Below are 20,414 nucleotides of genomic sequence, written 5' to 3' on the forward strand. Positions count from 1 at the left end.
TTTCTTGATTACTGCCTCAGTTTGTTTTAGTATAGTTATGTCAGCAATAATTTACCGTGCACGTGTAACAACTAAAACCGTAAAAAGACAGCTTTCAAATTAATAATAATTACTATAAAAACTATAAAATATAATGTAAAATAAAAAAACTTTTAATAAAGAAAATGTATTAAAATTAAATCAAATTAAGTAAAATCCTATTACAGATTTTAGTCCTATTTGATCCAATGTATATTAAAAAAACACTGCATAGTAGTAATGTTTTTCTGGAGCAGCATGTCTGTTTATATAATTAGTATTTCATTTATTAAGTCACATTGGTAATTTCATAACCCCGTAAGTATTTTATAAGACCTCCAGTACTGTGATTATTCTGTAAAAGAACAGTGTGTATCTTTCAGCTACAGTCATACAGTATTCATTAATGAATCATCTCTATTGTGCAGCAGTTAATGTGGGCCGTACTGTCTCCAAACTCTAACCAACCCAACAGTGTTCGGTGGCTCCTTCCAAATGAGGCCACATTAAATCCACATTAAATCCATGCACTTACTCTACGGTTACTGTAAAACTTTCAAAAGGCGTAGACAATATATTGTGTGTGCAAGACATCATTTACATTTAATTTTGTTTGCATATGATCATAAGTTATATAAGAAAAATCGAATTATTAAAAAATCTATTATTAAACACACACACACACACACACACACACACACATATATATATATATATATATATATATATATATATATATATATATATATATATATATATATATATATATATATATATATATATATATATATATAAAATCATATATTTTTCCATTGTTTGCTTATAATTGTACTGGTAAAAGTACTTTTAATATATTCATTTAATATATATTAAATGTATTTTTGCTTAACAGTTATAACTTTTTATAAAAACGTTTTTATGTCCCACTTGAAAAATGTTCAGATAATGTCCTGATATTTAGGTTTTGAAGTAATCTAATAACTTAATGTGATGCCTATTTGCCAGTTATATAAACGGAACACCAAGAACTGAGTAAGATTTCTGCATGGAATAGTTAACAGTTATTTGCTTCCATTTGCATTTATTCGGAATGTGCAGAATGAGCTTAAAATGTTCATTGCGAAACCTTTTTTAATTTATTTATTATACGTGTTTAATGTGTTCATTGTTAAATTGTCAAAATTATGTAACCATGGAAAAAAAAAAAAAGTGTGGTCCTTCATTTTGTTTGTGCAAATTGAAATACCGTGTGTGTGTTTGTGTGTACTGGTATTTGTGGTTTATGAGGACTCAAATGTGTATAATGTCATGGGTACTACAACGTAAACATGGTTAACGTGTCCCTGTAAAACAAAAGGCTTAAAAAACATTCCAAACAGTGTTTTAAATGCCGGTAGTTTCCTGTAAGGGGTAGGTTTAGGAAACGCGATTTGTACAGTATGAAAACCATTACCGCTATGGAGAGTGTGTGTGTGTCTGTGAGTTTTCACTTTTGTGAGCGCAGAAAGTGAAATCACGCTGAAAGAGTGTCAGCTGACTTTGGTCACAGGACTTTAAGGAGAGCATCGCAAAAAACCGCATGCAATTCAGATTTTAGAGGCACTTCAGAGGCATCTCTTTATATTTCTGTTTGTGAGAATTCGTTTCTGTGACTAATTGTGCTTCCCCAGGCAATGCTGATGTCCGTTTGATTGGGTGATGTCTGCGTCTGTTGGGTTGATTTGTTAGTGTTGTGAGTGAATGTATGCGAGGTCAGTATGTGGTGGTTTCAGCGGGGGCTCTGCGCTCTCCCGGTGGCTCTGATCATCTGGTCATCCGCTACCTTCCTCATCTCTTATGCCACAGCGGTCGTGCTGGGCCATGCAGACCTGCTCGTTCCGTACATAAGGTACGTTTTTTTTAGTTTCATGTCCACGAGGAGCCGTGCATCATTTTAGGTTCTGAGATGAAGAGAGAAGTTGTTGCGTGAACACTTGGAACGTACAAATGAATAATACATTTTTTTGAATGTAATATCACTTTGATGGCTGTAGATCAGGGACATTCTGTGAAATGCCATTTGAATCTTTCAGCTTTATTGGACTGCCTCAGAATCATTTGTCGTTTGTGTTATTTTCGTTTGTGTAGTGACACGGGCACTGAGGTTCCCGAACGCTGTGTGTTTGGCTTCATGCTGTCAATCTCAGCTTTCTTAGGTAAAATTGCATTTGAGTTCTGTATTTTGTTTCAAGCTCACCTTTTTTTTAGGCCAACTTTTGGCTCATGGCACGTCAAGTCAACCAGAGGTCCCCGGATTCATTTGTTTTTTGGTCAACATTGTAAATGTCATGAATATGTTCTGTATTATCCAGTATTTCGTAAAAGGAGGACAAAACGACAATAGAAAGATGGCACCATCATAACTTTACTATTTAACTTTTAACTTTTTGCATTGGATGCTAATGGTGACGGTTCAAAATTGGCATGGCTGCAACTGAATAAGTATATCCTATAATATTCTTTTAGATTTTGTTTCTTAAACTATTCTTTAAGGCCCCATTTGGGGATTTAACTATAAATGAATAGTTCAATTTAACACACTGTCAGATGAAGGTCACGTTTTTTTCGTTTAAAGAGAATGTTTGAAAAACAAATAAAGTTACTAGATATGTATCTTGTTTCCCTCTATTAAAGCTATTGCCTGGAGCATACCTGTATTATCTTTCCAAATTAAACATGCCCTCAAGATGTGCTGAAGATGTTTCAATATCCTTTTAGAATTTTAAGTATTAAAGGAATAGTTCACCCAAAAATGAAAATGATTGTGAAATCAATTCCACAGCAGCGCATATTAATAAATGTATGCTTTTAATGCACTTTCCCTTTGGTTAATACAATCTGTCAAATGTATAAATTAACTAACTATATACCGTTATATAATGCCTTTTATACTGCAGCTAATTTTATAGCACTGCAGCCTTATGAGTGTGTGTGGTGTAAGTAAGAGAATGGTTTTATACTTATCGGTTTGTCTCATTTATTCAGAAAATGCAAGATCTGAACCTTCGAAATGTTATTTATAGCATACTTCAGTTATATATGAGTTAACTAATACAGATTTTCGCTGCTAATTGTGACCAAAAGCAACACTCGTATAAACAAAAAAAGTAACTTTGAATTATTGTCCAAAAATATAATAATAATTAGGCCAAAGTAATTAGAACACTAATATTTTCGCAAGCTAAAATAGTTTTAAATCGGTTATTTCTGTCTCAGTAGGAAATATCAGTTTACATTCATTTTGCCAGACTAAATTTTGCCAACATCTTCAAGATGCTTCAAGAAACCTTATTGCCACGGTTCTTCTGGATTATTCTGTCTTTAGTCTGTCTCAGTTCTTCAGTATCTTCATGCGATTGCATTGTTTAGTGCATAAGAAAAAAAATAACATTTTTGAAACACATGAAATGATGTCCTGTTTCATGACAGGAAGTCATATTTGGACTAAAATCCAGCGTTTTCCTGAGATGTTGCTTCATGACAAACAATTTGAAATTTGTTTATATTTAAATGACAATTACAAAATATAATCGTGTTTCCATAAAGATGTAAAATTTTCCACTAAATGAATTTTAGCTATCTTTAAAGACCTAGTAGAAGTTGTGGTCACGGTGAGACAAAAGCTTTTTTTTTTTTGTCTGTGGGTGTTTTGTGAAGATGTAGATCCTGCTGTATTTGTGTTTTCAGGGTTGGGAAACATGTACGTTCGATATAAGCAGGTTCAGGCTCTGACATCGGCCTCCGAGTCGGGCTTACAGCTGCTGAACTACACGGGCCTGCTGATGGGAATCGCCAGCGCTGTCGGGATGTGTGTTGTGGCCAACTTTCAGGTGACACCGCAGTCTCTTTCTCCGCTCTGGCCGTTCGATATCGCTTTTCTGAAACCGTTTTTAAATTCCTCCAGAAAACAGATATGACATCTATCCACCTTTTGGGAGCAGGCCTGACCTTTGGTCCTGGGACGCTGTATATCCTGGTCCAGACGGGCATGTCGTACCGCATGCAGCCGCGCTTCCACGGCAGGGATATTCTGTGTGCGCGTATGGCTGTGGGCATGTGGTCGCTCATTAGCATCATTACACGTATCCTTTTTCTCGATACATGCACAGTTATCTCAGTTTTGAAATGATTTTCTATGTGTGTCGGCACTCCTAAATCCGTTCTGCTTCTTTGACTGATTGTGTCAGTTTTCATATCGTCTGTGTTAATGTATGACGACCTGCCTGGGGTGGATGTAGCTGATAAGTTGCACTGGCAGCCCGGAGAGAGAGTAAGACAAGATGATATGCTTGATTTGAAGCTTGATTTTAATATTTCAGCTGTAGTAACTGCATACTGCACGTTTATGCAAATTTTCTGCATGCAAATGACTTCCTATAATTCCAGTGCAATTCGTTTATATATATATATATATATATATATATATATATATATATATATATATATATATATATATATATATATATACACATTTATTTAGATTGTAACTTTTTTATTTAAACATCCTGGTTTTTGAACATGCTTTGTAAATAAATAATGAAGCCAAATATAATATTATGAAAGTTCAGCTTTCATGAAAACACATTATTATATATCACTGCTATATTATATTAGTACGTTTTATCTGAGGAAAAATTACATTAGGTAAGTGTTATGTCGGCAAGTTTGGGTACGAGGAAAATAATTCTGATGGAAACACTAAATTTCAATGTTTTTGAAAGAAGTCTCAAGTTTATCATGGCTACATTTATTTGATACACAAAAATGTTAATGTGGAATATTACAACTTGAAATAACTATGTTAATATATTTTGAGATGTAATATATTAACATAGTCATTTCATTAATATAATAATCATTAATATAATTTAAGATGCAAAGCTGAAAATCTTTAGTGTCACTTGATTCTTTTTTGCTGCTCAATAATTATTGGGCTCAGTTATTAATAATGGATCTTTTTAAAGGTAAAAGAGATTTAGCTGCTTAATATTCTACAAGTTTAAAAAATAATAGCCTGGCAGAACATTTTTTTTGAAATAGTATAGTTGCTATCATGTTGCAATAATAAAATAATCACAGTAATTGAAAATACATGATTTTAAGTTTTAATTAAATTACAAAAACAAATATATATATGTTAATAAAATAATGCATAATAATAGCTGATGGTATGGCTGGTAGCTGCTGGCCTAAAACTACAGTTCTAAAGCATTATTAATGGGTGTGTAAAGATGTAAATGAACGGATGAGGTGTACTGTGTTTTAGGGTTTTTTAGCACACGAGGTCAGTGCTGCAGCTGAGTGGTCTCTGGCGTTCTCCTTCATCTGCTTCTTCTTCACATACATACGTGATTTCCAGGTATGATCGGTGACTACGGTGGATCACGCCTTGATTAACTAGTTCATCATACAATGTAAAATTCTACTTATTTTGATCTATTTTTTGCATTTGTAGAAATGCGGTTTGCCACCTGTTTGACCCAACCTCTTTTGTTCCAGAAAATCGCTCTGTGGGTTCAGCCGGTTCTTCAGAGTAACCATCTCTACGACTATCCTCACTATGAAGAGAGAGAGCACATGCAGCAAGGAGAGCGCTCGCCTCTGCTGGCTGGTGCCATGTGAGAGACACTGTCACCTTGTGTCTGACATCGAGCACTGCAGTCGCATTCAAACTTGAGTGTTCCTGGAGAAACTTTTCACGTTCAAGAGAAGCTTTATGTAAGCTTTATGCATTATTCTGAGAATATCGAGAGGGAGTCTAGTTATGTACAAATATTTTTACACAAGCCAAGTCAATACAGAATCACACTAGTAAGAGTTTTTCCTTTTAATTCGAAAAAGAAACGTTAAATACTTTCACACATCTCAGTGCTTTTACAATTATCCTTGAAATATGGAGATTAAATTATTATTTTTTTCCATTTGCTTAATCTGTTTTTGAATTCAGCATGTTTCCACTGGCTCTGTTTCTTTGTCATTGAACCTTCTGGTCAAAACGTTTCAAAAGTTGAAACAAGCCGTACATGCGTTAAATACAGCAGCTTATCGCAATACGGTTACCCATAATCCCCCAAAATGACCCTGACACAAATTACAAACAGCAGTGAAAGTATGACAACTAACACATCACAACATAAATAAAAAATAATCTGAATTCTATCTACATTCCTTAAAATTATTTACTACTGACTGATTTATTTCACACGAGATTTACAACCAGCTACTTTGGTGAGTGCTTCCACTAGTGTTTCTTGGATTTCTCCCTCATCTTTTTGTGGTATTCAGCAATCTTTTTGTCAAAAAACCCTGGAAAAGGAGGAAAAAGGGAGACAATATTAACTATTTTTTAAATTACTATTCAAGATCATTTTGATATTTCTTACCCAAAAGTAAATCAAAGAACAAGATAAAGCAATTATAGACACCGCTAAATGTGACATTTATTATAATGGGTTTATATGAAGATTGTTGAAATTCACTTCAATTTATTTTTTAATCGTTTCATTTTTTAATTTAACAGACACGTCAGTATGGTGATGTTTGCTTTCATAAAAAATATGCCAAATTAGTTCAGAATTAATTGATCTTTATGTTGATTGTACATGAAATTGGAGATGCAATGTGAAACAAAATATATTTATGAATATTAATGTTAGGTGCGCGTCTCACCTGTGCCGTCCTGAGAGGCAGGTCTCTGTTCCATTTCCTGAATGAAAAGATCGAACATCTGCGTCTGTGCAAATTTCTTCACAAACCGCCGTGTGCTCTTAGATTCTATTGCTTTACAGAAATTTGTTCGCTGGAATTCTCCCCGCTGGTCTTTGCCATTCCTCACGATGTACTTAGAGAAGTGACCGACGGTCTTGATAAAGAAGGGTAGGAAAGCTTCTGGGACCACCCGGTTCAACTCCTCAAGACCTAAAGCGATGATCATTTATATTAATACAACTGAAACCGACTAGATTTCTACATTTGTTCTGAGAAAAGTATATGCTGTTTCTAGGGAGAAACTATTGCTATTATTTACATAGTAATGTCATGGTGTCTCGTAGCTATGAACGTGAAACATTAAAGGAACACTCCACTATTTTTGAAAACTCCCCTACAGTTAAACAGAATCCATTCAGTCATGTTTTAAATACGTTTTAAAAATAATGAAACTCTTTGGTCATTTTTGAGGTAGATACTACTAGTCTAATCAGATTCAATGATCTATGCTAAGTTGCAGTTCAGATTGCTATCGCCAGACCCGGAGACAGGCTGAATGGTTTCGAAAACAGTAAAGCTCAATTGTTTGACTCTAATCTGGCAACACTTTGTCCATAGCACCTACAATGTAGAAAAAAAGTCACAGGCCAACGTTTAGGCAATTCATCCATGCAATAACGTTTTGTTCGTTGTGTCTGTCAAATGACAAATTAATGAAAGACTTTTTTTGTTGTTGTCATTTATCCTTGGCTCCTTCACAATGATTCCCAGATAAATCTCAAATATCATCAAAGTTTGCGTATGTAGAATTTGGTTATTAAAAATATAGCACTCTTCTCAAATGAACAAAATAACCTGGTCAAAAATAAGTTCATTAGGCTCAACAAGATTTAAAGATAAAGTAAAATGATCCTTAAATCCACAAGTACAATCAACTGTGCCCAAAACAGAACAGAAGTTGAAAAACAAAGTATACCTGGGCCTTATTTGGGGTTTGTTACAACACTACTTATGAGCAACGGGAAAACTGATTACAACGACTCCACTAAACATGAAGTGAAAATGCTGCTTACTTGAATTCTCATTTTTGGCACTGAGGGCCTGCTTGATTTCGTCTTTGAGTTTGTGAGGTAATATTGTGTCCTCATCTCCCATCTGTTTTGGAGAAACATTTCAACCACAGTCACCCACACTACATCCATCCGTCACTTTTCAAGGCAACAATTTAAAAGATGCTCTCTATGATTTAAACGTGAACTTACGCTCTTGATAAATGTCTCCTTCCTGCCCTCTGACAAGTCAACAACAAGCAGCTGGGTGAGTAGATGAATTTAGACGTCAGCTTGCAGCGTTTGAAATGTACATGGCTTGCAATATTTTAACAGCGTCACGAGTCTGGCCGCTCACCTCGGTCTGATCAGTGGCCTGATCTGCGAGACTTTTCTGGACGCCCAGCAGGTACGGCGTGGGTGCCATGACGACGTCGATGAGGATCTCGGGAACGATGGAAATGAGCGTGTGCTGCCAGATGAATGGATACAGGAGAACAGCCACCGCGTGAATCACCTGAGACAGCGTCCTGCAGAGATAGCGTGGCTTTGATTAATATGGGTTATACCTACGGACATAAATCGAAGCAAAACCTAACACTTGTGTGTGTGCATGTATGTCTGTTTTAGTACCCGAGCTCATCGGCGATGAAGATGATCCTCCGCTCTAGCACAGTAGCAGCAAACACCTGGAGCACCTCCTCATCTGACAGGCATTTGAACAATGTGCGGAAATCTACATGCTCCAGCCAGGAGTCTGTCGGACGAGTCAAACTGATGATCTACGGGGAGACATACAGGTACTTTATTACAGTTACAGTACATATTTTACTATAAAAAAACTGGGGATAAATATGTAGAAGCAGGTGGATCATTTATTTGTTCTCGAGGAGGAAATCTGTTTCCACAGGTGCGTAGACATATCAACGTGAGACAAAAAAGCTCACCACAAATGCCAGAGAGTAAGGTGACATATCAGTGGCTGATTTCGTATTTCTAAGAATTGGTTATTATTAGTAACTGAAAGCTATGTGGAAGGTGCCTGCTATTAATTTATACATTTTAAAAAATGACTGGCTTGTAGAGAGAATATAGAGGCAACAGGTCTCAAGCTTGAAGCATTCATTCATTCATTTTTAGATACTTTGAGTTCTGATAAAGCAGTTCAAACAGGTTTAGTGAATCATTTAAATCATTGGTGCATCTTTTAGTCCATTTTTTTTTTGTCCATATATACAGTAATATAAAATGGGTTTGTTGTTTAGTTTTATTAGTTGGATTTATTGTAATGATTTATTGTATTTGATGTTTCCTCCTGACGTATAGTTATTTCATCAAGTATTTTTATTTAGTAATATTAATGAAGTTCCTTAAATCAGATTGAGAGATAGATGGTGTGAGGTATGTGCTGAAGAAGAAGTTAAAGCAGAACTCAAGTCATGTTGGTACAAAGCACGAGGACATACCTGAAACCATAAAACAGCTCATCTTTGACCCTTTCCCCTGAGCTATTACTTCACTCACTTCAATTTCCTGCTGTTTTGCAGAGCTGTGTTTGTGGACAGCATGTCTCTGCCTGCCTGCTCTGCCGCTTGTTTGGAATTAGAGATGTATTGCTTTACACCTCCTCTAATGCACTGTAATTAACCCTCTGGTTTAAAATTACTGGGGAAAAATACATGGAAAACCAGCTTTTATTCACGTCCACGATTTCACACCCTCATTTAATTTCCTCTTCCTCTTTTTTTTTTTGTGTGTTTAATAGGAAATGTTTTTTTCTGTTGACTCAACTGCTGCAAATACAGTGGAAATGGAAAGTGTAGCAGCTGCTGTCTTCACTGACACTTTTTATCCTTTCTCTCCCAAGTTTGTTTTTTTTAATAAAAAGTTGAATTTAAAGACACAAGGGCTTCCTTTTGAGACTGACTAGCCATTCAGACAACCCTTAACATTTAAAACAAAAATTAGTTTTATCACTAGTTCTTACCTCTGTGCCTCTTTCTGGAATAAAACTTTTGATATTAACAGTGTGTCCAGGGGCAGGGAATGCTGATTCCCTCAGGCTCTGCATAAATGGGTAAATCATTGCCATTGAGATTTTTCTCCGCTGTTCCACTTCATCAAAGATCTAAAACATCAAGCAGACAGATTGATCACAAACTGTGCAGTAAATATACAGAATAATTCAAAAGGCTGGATTTCTTTTTAATTAACTGCTATTTTCAACAAGGATACATAAAAATTTTCCAAAACATTATCAATACACAGTTAAATATTAGGCAACACAACAGTTGTTTTATTTATATAAAAAATAAATAAGAAATGTGTCAAAATAAGTATATTAAGGTTATTTCTGAAGAATCATGTCACACAGAAGAGTATACATAAACATTCAGCTTTGCATCACAGGAATAAATGACTTTTAAAATGTATGTAAATAGAAAGGTTATATTACATTGTAATCATATTTGCCAGTATTCTCCATATTTTCCTGTACTTTTGATCAAATAAATGCTGCCTTAGTGAGCATCCCAAACTTCATAAGCGCCAACAACTTTGCAAACACCCTAAAATATATGAATATGTCTTCAAGCTCACATTGGCTTACGTCATATCACATTAGTCTTAGATGTTTGCCCTGAACAAACAAATTTCCAGTCATGAGAGCATTCACCTAAAAAAAAAAGTACCTGAACAAAGTTCAGCTCGAACAAACAAAATATACTCCAATAACTAGCGTTAAGCTCAGACAGCAAACGGCCAGCTCAACGAAGCGATCAATAATAAAACAACCCTTTTCAGATAACTCCGTTACTTTATATTAGCAAAGACAATAAACTCTGAATGAATATAAAAGTCAGAAACGCAAAATGCAGTTCACTCAAATACAAAAAGGTAGTTACACATGACCGTACAGTAAGTTATGAACCTTACCTTGGAAAAGAGTCCAAAACAGGCCACATTACTGATGATACAGTAGGCCTCAGGCAGACGAGCCCCCTTTCCATCGGGCTAATTAAGAAAAGAGCAAAGACAAGAGAAGCAAGCTTTAAAAAATATATATAAAACATGTGAGTGAGAGTTCTTTTTTTTCTAAAGAAAACGTTAGGGGTGCTTTCCTTGTTGCTAAAGTGTTGTTGTTGGTGTTGTTGTGTAAGATTAACACATAGGAATAGCGGTTTTTTCGAATGAGTAATAGGCAGTGATGAAGATAAGCATAAATAACAGGAAGTATCACTAATGAGACCAGTCATCATTTACCAGTAGCCTCCTACAGTATCCATTCTTCCTCGTCCCATCAACATCTGTAAGCACGAAAGAGAACGTTTCACTGTGAAGTAGAGAAAAAGAGAGACCATGAAAAATGCAGTTTCTACCTCCACAGGGCATGCTGGGAGAAACGATACAGTGGTTACAGTACCTGGGATATTCTGTTAAGGGCGCCCAGTTTACACCCTCTGGAAAGCAAAAGAGTGTGAGCGCCTTTAATGTCTTCTCTTCCTCCTCCTTCTGAAATCGCACCATTCCATCCTTCTGTACTCAGTAGAAAAAGACAAATGGAAAATAAGACCACATTACTATTACTATGCATCAGTGACAGAAAATGCAAATGGCTTTATTCATTAATATAAAATAATGAATTTTATAAATATATATCGCCCTACAAAGTAGAAGACCTTAACTCGCTTAATGACCCGAAACAGATTCAAGATGCTTATTCACATAATAAAGGATCTTTGGAATATCCCAAAAAATATCAAGAACTCATTTTTGACCAAAATTGTTAAAAGTTACCGACTTTTGCCTTTGTGCACATATTTTCCTTTGTACACACACACACACACACACACACACACACACACACACATATATATATATATATATATATATATATATATATATATATATATTATATATATTTTTTTTTTCTCTTTAATTTATTTATTTTTTTCAGAAATGTATATATAATATATAAATAATTAATTATGGCTTTCCAGAATGCAAATTATAAGTGATATCATTCATAATGCAATTAACCAAATAAAAACATTATTTTTCTGATATAAAAGTCCAGTAATCCAATTTACCTTATGGCAACATCTACTTATATTGTTTTGGGTATTGCATTATTAATGTTTTACTACAACTGGTTACCTTATTTCATCTTCATATGAACTAGGCCTATAGAAAATAATAAACATTTTTAAATTAATAAATACTATGTCCATTTCATACATAATATTTACATAATATATGCTTGGCTTTAACCTGTTAATTTAATATTAAAATAGTTATGTTAAAGTTGATACACTTGTCTGTTTTAAAAACAAACAAATGATGTACAAACAACAAATCCTTTTTTTAAAGATAAATATTATAAAAATTCTGATAAACTTCTTCCAAACACACAATTATCCAAACAAAAGGTAATTTAAAATCTTCAAGAAACAACTGAAGATGCAATCACACTTCCTAATGAAGCCATAATCGCGTGAATTAAGCGTTTGCTAATTCAATATAAGTAATGCAGGCGTTTGAAATGAATGTAAATAATGCTGCAGAACTACTGAATACTTTCCGAAGGCTGCATGTAGCTGCATGCAGAGTACAGGGTTTGTATGTGTCACCTTAGGGAACTGATAGATGATCTGTGGCTCGTATATCCCATCTTTGGTCTTTTTAGGTCGAACCACCACTAGATATTCAAAGAAAAACTGCCCGCTAGCGTATCGCTGCTCCTTCGCCTTTTCTTCCACGGGAGAGAGCTCTGTGGTAGCAGGTAGATCCTGTTCCTTACCAGGTCCTACAAAAACACACACACGTTAGCTTCCACGATGTTTACCTCTTTCAAAAAAACAAAATCAGCACAAATGCCTTTGAACCAAACTGACACGGTTTTCAATCCAGCGAAGAGGATATACTACCAAACCAACAGTTTATAAACGTACAAACTCTTCAGAAAGAGCACTTGAAATGCTGATCAAACATGGCATGCTGAACCACGAACAAGTACAAACAAATTAGAGATGAAAAAAAAGACGGAGCTCTTCTGTGAATTTCCTCAACATGTCCTTTTGAGCCTGCTTTTTGGCAGCCTCCCCCAACACAGAGCAAACAAAGCCGTCAGGAATACCATAGGAGTCCACTAAGTCACAAAGTCTTGTTCTAGCTTGACCTGCCTCACCATGGAAACCTTCAATGTGCCTTTCTATAAAGGACAGAACAATGACTGCTGCTTGTAACTGAAAAGACAAGACGTGCACTAAAGGGCTGATGCAAATTGTGCGCTTTGAGCGACTTTGTGAACCTCCTTGTGACTTCATAAATGAATTTTAAATGAACAGCATATTACAAATTTTTAATATGTGAGCAGAAAACTGCAGCTTGAAAGACTAATTCGCGTAGGCATTTTGCCCTACTTTCGCTTCGAGATGAAAATGAATCACGCTGAAATGTTTTGACAAGGTTAACTACTTTTATATGCAATATAAAGTCAGTGACCACAGCTAAAGATAAAGTTTCACATTTTGCAGATTTTTTTTTGTCACTTAAAACACAAAAGCAGATCTGAAGAGATTCTTTAAGTTGCTATATGTGTTTTATAAAGCAATACTTAAACGACGTTTCTCACTGTCTTTGCTGATTTTTCCCCGGAAAGACGAAAATAAGGTACTGAACCTCTTCATGGCTCCGTCTGATTGATCTTCGCCTGGAAGAAAGACACCTGAGCAATAAAATGCACAAAACAGAACAATTAATACACTGGAACGACGCCGAATTGCTCAAGAAAGCTCAGAAATGTTACCAGAAATGGCTTGATCACTAACTCATGTTTGGTTATTCGCTTCCTTAGCCAAAAGAGGTTAGTTTTGACAGCTGAAATGTAAATTCTGAATTCAACGAATGTAATTTATTCTTTCCCACATGACTACATTTTCAGGAGTTCCTCACCAAAAACCACAAAAAAACTCTTGCTTAACCTGCTTGTCTTTTATATACCACATTGCCAGATAAAGTATCAATATCCCCAATAAAACACTGTGATAGCAACCATTTAAAAAGTTCAAAAGCATGTTAAATAAACAGAACTGTTAACATGAAGTCTTAGAAATGCGTCTAAAACACGTTAAAAGTATTTAGGAAAATGGCAATGTTGTAACCTTAAGTCATATCAGCTCCATTAAATAAGAATACTAAAATATAAGCAATTTATACTGAAGCTCAGTTTGGTTAAACTTACTCCGGTGTTTACGTGAGTTCCCCTTCTTTCCTCTTCTTTTGACATTAGAGGGAGTAATTCCGTTCATGTTCAAATCTCTTTGCGTAAAGTTTGTCAATTAAACGGGTATGTTTGTGGGGAGCAAGATCTCCGTACTGCCGCGAATGAACGTGTGCAGCCGGGGTGTGTGCGCGCGCGAGCTGCTGATGTCTGATTCGCGAATCAATGGTTCGTCTTAGATCGGCGGTTCATTCGAACCGAGTCGCAAACCGTTCGTGATTCATTTGACTTTCAGGGAAAAGTCAAACGGCATAATTTATAAAACGAAATGGAAAATATTGTGATATATATATATAGCATTATACAAACAAACAAATCAATAAAACCATATGACTTATTGAAATAAACTGTCCGAACGAACCGAATCGGTGAAAAGAAGTGTACGGCAGGTCGCAAGACTCGTCAAACGATGTGAACCGTTAAACGTCTTCAGTCCGTGTGAATTCCTTACTTTCTCGGTTCTTCAATGGAGTCAATTTATCTGAACCACAGGTACTTTTGGATGACACTGGTGTGACATATAATTACATCATTTATAGGACACTATACTTGACACTGTATACTTTACACGTCCGCGTTTGTTTGTCTTTTGATGCCTTCATGACCAGGTGACTCTTGTAAAAGCGGTTTAATCTCGGTGAGCTAACTAATAAGTTTGCTAACTCAATAACACTTGCCAACGCTGATAAGGCTTCATCCCCGTTGTTTCACTTCGGTAGAAATATCTCAGAGAGTTAAAGACCTTTTTTATACCCTATATATTGACTACACAAGATTCATTTCTGAAAAAAAATTGTTCACAGACTTACCAATGCAAACTGAAAATGATGAAATAAAAAAAAAATGCATTGGTGGAAAAGTTCAGCTTCACTTCGCCAGGCTCAAAAGAAGTCTTACCTTTGTTTGTCTCGATATCTGTATCTGAGAAAGCTCTTCTCTTCTCTGTGTCATCTTCTTCTCTTTGAGATCTTGCTGTAGGCCACAACAGAGACAACTGAACTTCATGCTAGTAGCTAGAAGTGTCGATTTGTCTATATACTTACAGTTTATTTACAAAGCAGAGCAAATTTGGATGGCTAGGTGTGTGTGAACGGAGTGACTCACGTTCACGTCGATCACTTCTAAAAGAAGAAAACAATCTTCTTCTGAAATTTTCCCCCTCCTCCAGCGATGCTCTGGCTGTAGTAGTCAAAATACAATCCAACGGATCAGGAATATTTTCATGCGAATACGCTGAGATTTGCTGCTTTGATCATACATATGCAAATAAAAAATAAAATTAGCGTATTTTGACCTACACTTTGTACGCAGAGAGGAGAAGGCCCAGGTTTTCCTGGATGATGTCATTGTGTCACCTACCAACAAAATAAATAAATTACACGCTTAATCCTCAACTTTCTATATGCTTCATGATTTCAGTCACATTTAGAAAGAAATTCATTGCGATGTAACAAAAGAGAACCTTGTTTAATGTCAAATTCGTTGCTCCTTCAATGTGAGAAACTTCCAAGGTTTTTTCCCAGAGACCAAGGTTATAGTCCTTTGGGTCCTTAAGTAAATATTAACTTGCCGACTCCTTATCGTTAACGGAAAAGTCTTGACACTCCCTTGACTGCACGCGTGTTCAGAGATCACAGACATGAGTAACCTGCTCCATTGTTCCCGAAACTAAATCGTTTTGTGCTTCTAAACAAGACTTTAAAAACAGAGAAGCCAGCTTAACCAAATCACAAAACTGCTTTTGCTAGTTGCACTCTTAAAAGAAATGATCTGTGATAGCCACACCACCACAGGAAGTATCAGAATTGTGGTGGTTTTGTTGTAGAGAGGTCAAACAGCAGCATCACGAGAAGTTTGCACTTATATCTGAGCCACGTATCCTGTTCGCATGGCCATTTTAATGTGACATGAAGCACTTGCTTAAACAATCTGCATAAAATAGCAGATAATAGTCATAATCTAGTTACGTGAAAATTTTAATGGATATAAGAATTAGAAAATACATCAATAAAAACGTGTTCAGTGGTTAATTGTAAGTTGAAATATACTAAAAATACTAAAAATATTAACTAATAAGTAAAGATTTGATAACTATCCTAAAGTTTGAAATTATTTAAAATTATATATATTTTTAATAATAAATATAGATTTATTGAGCACCAATAATATTTCTTGAGCACCAAATCAGCACAGTAGAATGATTTCTTCATATTTTAAAAGATATTAAAATAGGAAACGCTTTTGGTTTAAAATATTTAAGAATATTTTTTATTAATAAAAATCTGTAATAGTTTTATTGATCAAATAAATGCATCTTGAGCATAAGAAGCTTACAAAAACATTAAAGAAACATGTAAAATGGATTACAGTAAAAGTACTGTAAAATATTGTTTAAAAATACTGCAAACATTATTAATATTATTATTAATTTATTCAAATAATATAATAATTAATAGTTGCGTTATCTATTAATATACATTCCTAAACAATACAATATACATATTAATATAATTCCGTTCAACTCGTGTTTATTCCCAGTCTTTCATTCAAACTAGAATCTCTATCCTCTCCCATACGTTTATTGCCATGTTTTCGTGAAAGACGTGGTCGTTAGTATACTCTGAGTCTTTTTATAGCTGACTGTATTCCCCACAGGACGACCTCAGGTCAGCAGTAGGTCTTCCTGTTGCCCCAGTGACTCCGTCTCAGCAGTTATGTGGGAATATTTTGAGGATGCACTTTGTGACTTTTGCATCTAGCCGTTGTTCCAACGTATTGTAGATTTGGGCCTTAAAGCGGCCATTCATGTTATTTCGGATTCAGACGAGGTTCAGATTCAGACTATATTCGACAAATAAAGGCGTCAAAGAATCCTGTTTTTTTTAGCGGTGTCCTTTATGGCTCATAAACTGAATAGACAGACAGAGGCTGCGATGGCTGCTGGGAAAAGGAGAATATCCTCCTCCTCGACTCCTTCTTTACACATCAATCAATCGTTAACTCTTCCATTCAGTCACCCACTCATTCTCTCTCTCTGTCATTATTCAAACTTAAAGGCTATTCATCATGTGATGAATGTGGTGGGACAGTAGCTAACATCTTTTTGCACTACACAGCTGTTTTGAACAGCTCCTCAACAGTGTTTTCAGACTACTTTTATTCCATTTTTCTTGCGTCCAACTGTCTGTCTCTTATCAAAATAAAAATCAGATTACACTGCATCAGTGACAGAAAATGTGTTGACGAGATCTCGTCTTGTGAAAGGTAACATTGACTCAAGAATAGAGCGCAAATCTGTTTTAAAAATGTCTCATACTACAAAAACACGCTCTGACCCTAAAAAGTCATTTACTGGAATAACTTGTTCATTCAGAAGCACCTCAACCAGGTGGCAAGGCTTTTTTAGGATTAGTTTGAACCTTTAGCAGTTAAGGTAAATATGTCTTAGAGTATTTTTGACGTGTCTGCAAAGAAAGCACAAGTCATTTGGATTTTTTTTTGTTTTTGTGATTTTTTTAGATAGCTGTTGTATTTTCATTCGCATTTTTGTTTTTATTTTTAGCAGTCGGGGGATACTGCGACATTGGTTTTATAGAAAACATAAATGCATTCACCCGTATTCATTCATAAAAGCGCCGAATGAAATAGTTTAAAAACAGGTGTCTGTGTATAAACGTTTAAACGAATAGTGTAGTATTAAACCGGCGTAACGCGTCACCTGTTTCGGAGCATGCGCACAGCTAAATAAGAACGCGCGCGATATATAGGTACGTTTACAAAAAGACGATTTAGGTCCGACTGAAGTATTTCTGACTGACACTGAGCGTTTAATGTACAGGGTGATGCAAATTACACTGAATTTGAGATGTGCTCTGGGTTGTCTGTGCTGTGCAGCGGTTAACGTCAGCCAGACAAGCATCGACACGTGCGCGGTACACACCCTCACCTTAAAATGGCTCTTTATTTTTACGACAGCTTCACCTTTCTGTGCTGGAGGGCTGTCGTTCAAGACGGCACGGACTAAAGCGGGTCACGTGTGTCGTGTTTTATGCGCTTGTGTGTAAAGATCCTGCTTGTAACGTGACACAATTCTTGCATTTCACCCCAGTGTCATTTTGGCAGGAGTCAAAAAAGGACTAGACCAGTAAACTGACTTTTTAGACTACTTTCCTGAACACTACAGAAACAGGACCAGCTTTGCCCTGACCTCTAGAGAGCAGTATAGCACTACCTAGCATGTGACTCCAGCTACTTGGTCCTTATTTTTCATTATTTGGTTTAATGAGGGAACTAGTAAGGGTTATTGATGGAAAAAGTCTTCTGAGAACCTGTAATGTTATGTGAATAATTTGATCTAGTCCACTACAGTGTGCAGTGAGCTTCCAGCATCAACACTAATGTTTTTTTTTTCATGAGGAAGTTATTATATTCGTGCTGTTCTCACCACAGGAAATGTAAAAAGTTACATAGTGAAAGTCACCTATATGTAAAACTTTTTAATTTAAAAATAACTAAAATAATAAACATCTTTTTTAATCATTATATATATAATTTTTTTTTTGATGCGTTGCAGTTATTTTGGTTAGTTTGACTTTAACAGGTTTTCATGAAACTCAAGATACTTGAGTCTTTCAACTGACTGTTTCTTCGTAAATGCAGCAACTCGTAAAACAAGCAAATGTATCATTTTGCATTCAAAATGTTTGTGCAAATGTTTGTCTGCACACACACACACACAGATAAATGTGAAAACTCCTGCTTCTACATTTGGCATTTTCAAAAGTTTTGCTCTGCACCTGTTCTCATTAACGTAACAAAGTGTTCTGAGAACCTGTAATGTTATATGAATAATTTGATCTAGTCCACTACAGTGTGCAGTGAGCTTCTAGCATCAACAATAATGTTGTTTTCATGAGGAAGTTATTATATTTGCGCTGTTCTCACCACAGGAAATTAAAAACGTTATATAGTGAAAGTCACCTATATGTAAAACTTTTTAATTTAAAAATAATAAAATAATTTTATATGTAATATATATATATATATATATATATATATCATATATATATATATATATATATATATATATATATATATATATATATATATATATATATATATATATATATATATTTTTTTTTTTTTTTTTTTTAATTATTATTTTTTTTTTAATCATGCATCAGTTATTTTGGTTAGTTTGACTTTACCAGGTCTTCCTGAAACTCAAGAAACTTGAGTCTTTCAACAGACTATTTCTTCATAAATGCAGCGACTCGTAAAATAGGCAAATATATCATTTTGCATTCAAAATGTTTGTCTGCACACACACAGATAAATGTGACAATTCCTGCTTCTACATTTTGGCGTTTTCAAACGTTTTGCTCTGCACGTGTTCTCATTAACGTAACATAATGTTTCCTGTTTATCAGTTGTTTACTTGTTAATTTATAGTTAACTTGTTAATTTAGAGTAAATTGCCGGAGGTGTACCGACAGCTAACAGGTGTTTCTACAGAATGAAAGCAAGAATTACAGACATGAGAGGACACTGTGGTTTGTAGTAAAGAAACACAACATGTTCAAGGTGACTTACCGCAATGTAAACTTTCTCTTGTGTCTCCGTTTGTAGGTCGAGAAGGTCGAAAATCTTCGGTTTGATTAAATATTTACCATATTATTTCATCGTGTTAGCAGTCCACAACAGCCGTTTCATGCCGGTTTACCTGCTGAACCAGTTTCGTCTATTTGCTTTCTCCTCACCCACCTAGAAGTAGGCAAGCTCTCACTACCATGTGATTCTTTTCACTGTCTTTGTCCTTTATAAGTCACTGTACAGTTTCGTGTGTGTGTGTGTGTGTGTGTGTGTGTTTGGTTTGGTGTACGAGTCTTGAATCACTTTGCCGCTTCTGCTTTCATTTAGAGGAAGTGTTCATAAAACAGAAGAACTGAAGCGAGCTGTTAAACAGCAGTGAGGGGATTTCCTTATTTCAAACTTTGGTGCCTATCAGGCCTTTTCCCTTACAGGTGTATCTGCAGAAACAAACAGAGTTTGCTCACTGGGATGATTAAAAAAATATTAGCATCAAGTTGATTTAAACGATTTGCAGGTTTATTTGCAATTTTAAATGAAGCACATCCTTGTGAGCACACAGACCGGTAAAAAAAGTGTGGGGTTTTTGTAACATCTGCTGAATCATTAGTTACCACAAGTAACAGCATAATAAGCATTTCCGTTCACACCCATTTAATGTTTTTTTTTTCAAGAATATATAAAAGTGAAGGTTTTCACTTTCATTATTAATTTTCCCCTGGCGTTTTTCT

General features: G+C 35.3%; 2 protein-coding genes across 5 annotated transcripts; one reads left to right on the top strand and one right to left on the bottom strand.

The window, feature by feature from the left end:
- The first annotated feature begins 1,582 nt into the window (after positions 1–1,582).
- LOC122350600 (DNA damage-regulated autophagy modulator protein 2) lies at positions 1,583–5,746 on the top strand. 2 transcript variants are annotated; one of them, XM_043247231.1, is made up of 7 exons: positions 1,583–1,906; positions 2,146–2,213; positions 3,745–3,887; positions 3,962–4,139; positions 4,245–4,327; positions 5,324–5,416; positions 5,557–5,746. In XM_043247231.1, the coding sequence occupies exons 1-7, from the start codon at positions 1,776–1,778 to the stop codon at positions 5,677–5,679; spliced, it is 819 nt and encodes a 272-aa protein (XP_043103166.1). In that variant the 5' UTR covers positions 1,583–1,775; the 3' UTR covers positions 5,680–5,746. The 2 variants fall into 2 exon arrangements, with proteins under 2 accessions (XP_043103166.1, XP_043103167.1); XM_043247232.1 differs by having other exon boundaries at positions 5,324–5,471; positions 5,557–5,668.
- A 123-nt stretch (positions 5,747–5,869) lies between these two features.
- dennd2da (DENN/MADD domain containing 2Da) lies at positions 5,870–19,977 on the bottom strand. Of its 3 annotated transcripts, none has more exons than XM_043247227.1 (16): positions 19,687–19,977; positions 15,393–15,449; positions 15,199–15,273; positions 14,992–15,066; positions 13,447–13,539; positions 12,443–12,618; positions 11,236–11,348; positions 11,076–11,145; positions 10,749–10,826; positions 9,802–9,942; positions 8,448–8,596; positions 8,173–8,344; positions 8,028–8,078; positions 7,839–7,920; positions 6,727–6,975; positions 5,870–6,363 (listed from the first exon to the last, which is right to left on the bottom strand). In XM_043247227.1, the coding sequence occupies exons 2-16, from the start codon at positions 15,439–15,441 to the stop codon at positions 6,299–6,301; spliced, it is 1,638 nt and encodes a 545-aa protein (XP_043103162.1). In that variant the 5' UTR covers positions 15,442–15,449; positions 19,687–19,977; the 3' UTR covers positions 5,870–6,298. The 3 variants fall into 3 exon arrangements, with proteins under 3 accessions (XP_043103162.1, XP_043103163.1, XP_043103164.1); XM_043247228.1 differs by lacking the exon at positions 19,687–19,977 and adding an exon at positions 15,557–16,105; XM_043247229.1 differs by lacking the exons at positions 14,992–15,066; positions 15,199–15,273; positions 15,393–15,449; positions 19,687–19,977 and adding an exon at positions 14,056–14,957.
- Between the last annotated feature and the right edge of the window lie 437 nt (positions 19,978–20,414).

The sequence above is a fragment of the Puntigrus tetrazona genome, chromosome 8 (assembly GCF_018831695.1).
Source record: "Puntigrus tetrazona isolate hp1 chromosome 8, ASM1883169v1, whole genome shotgun sequence".
Classification (NCBI taxonomy): Eukaryota; Metazoa; Chordata; class Actinopteri; order Cypriniformes; family Cyprinidae; genus Puntigrus; species Puntigrus tetrazona.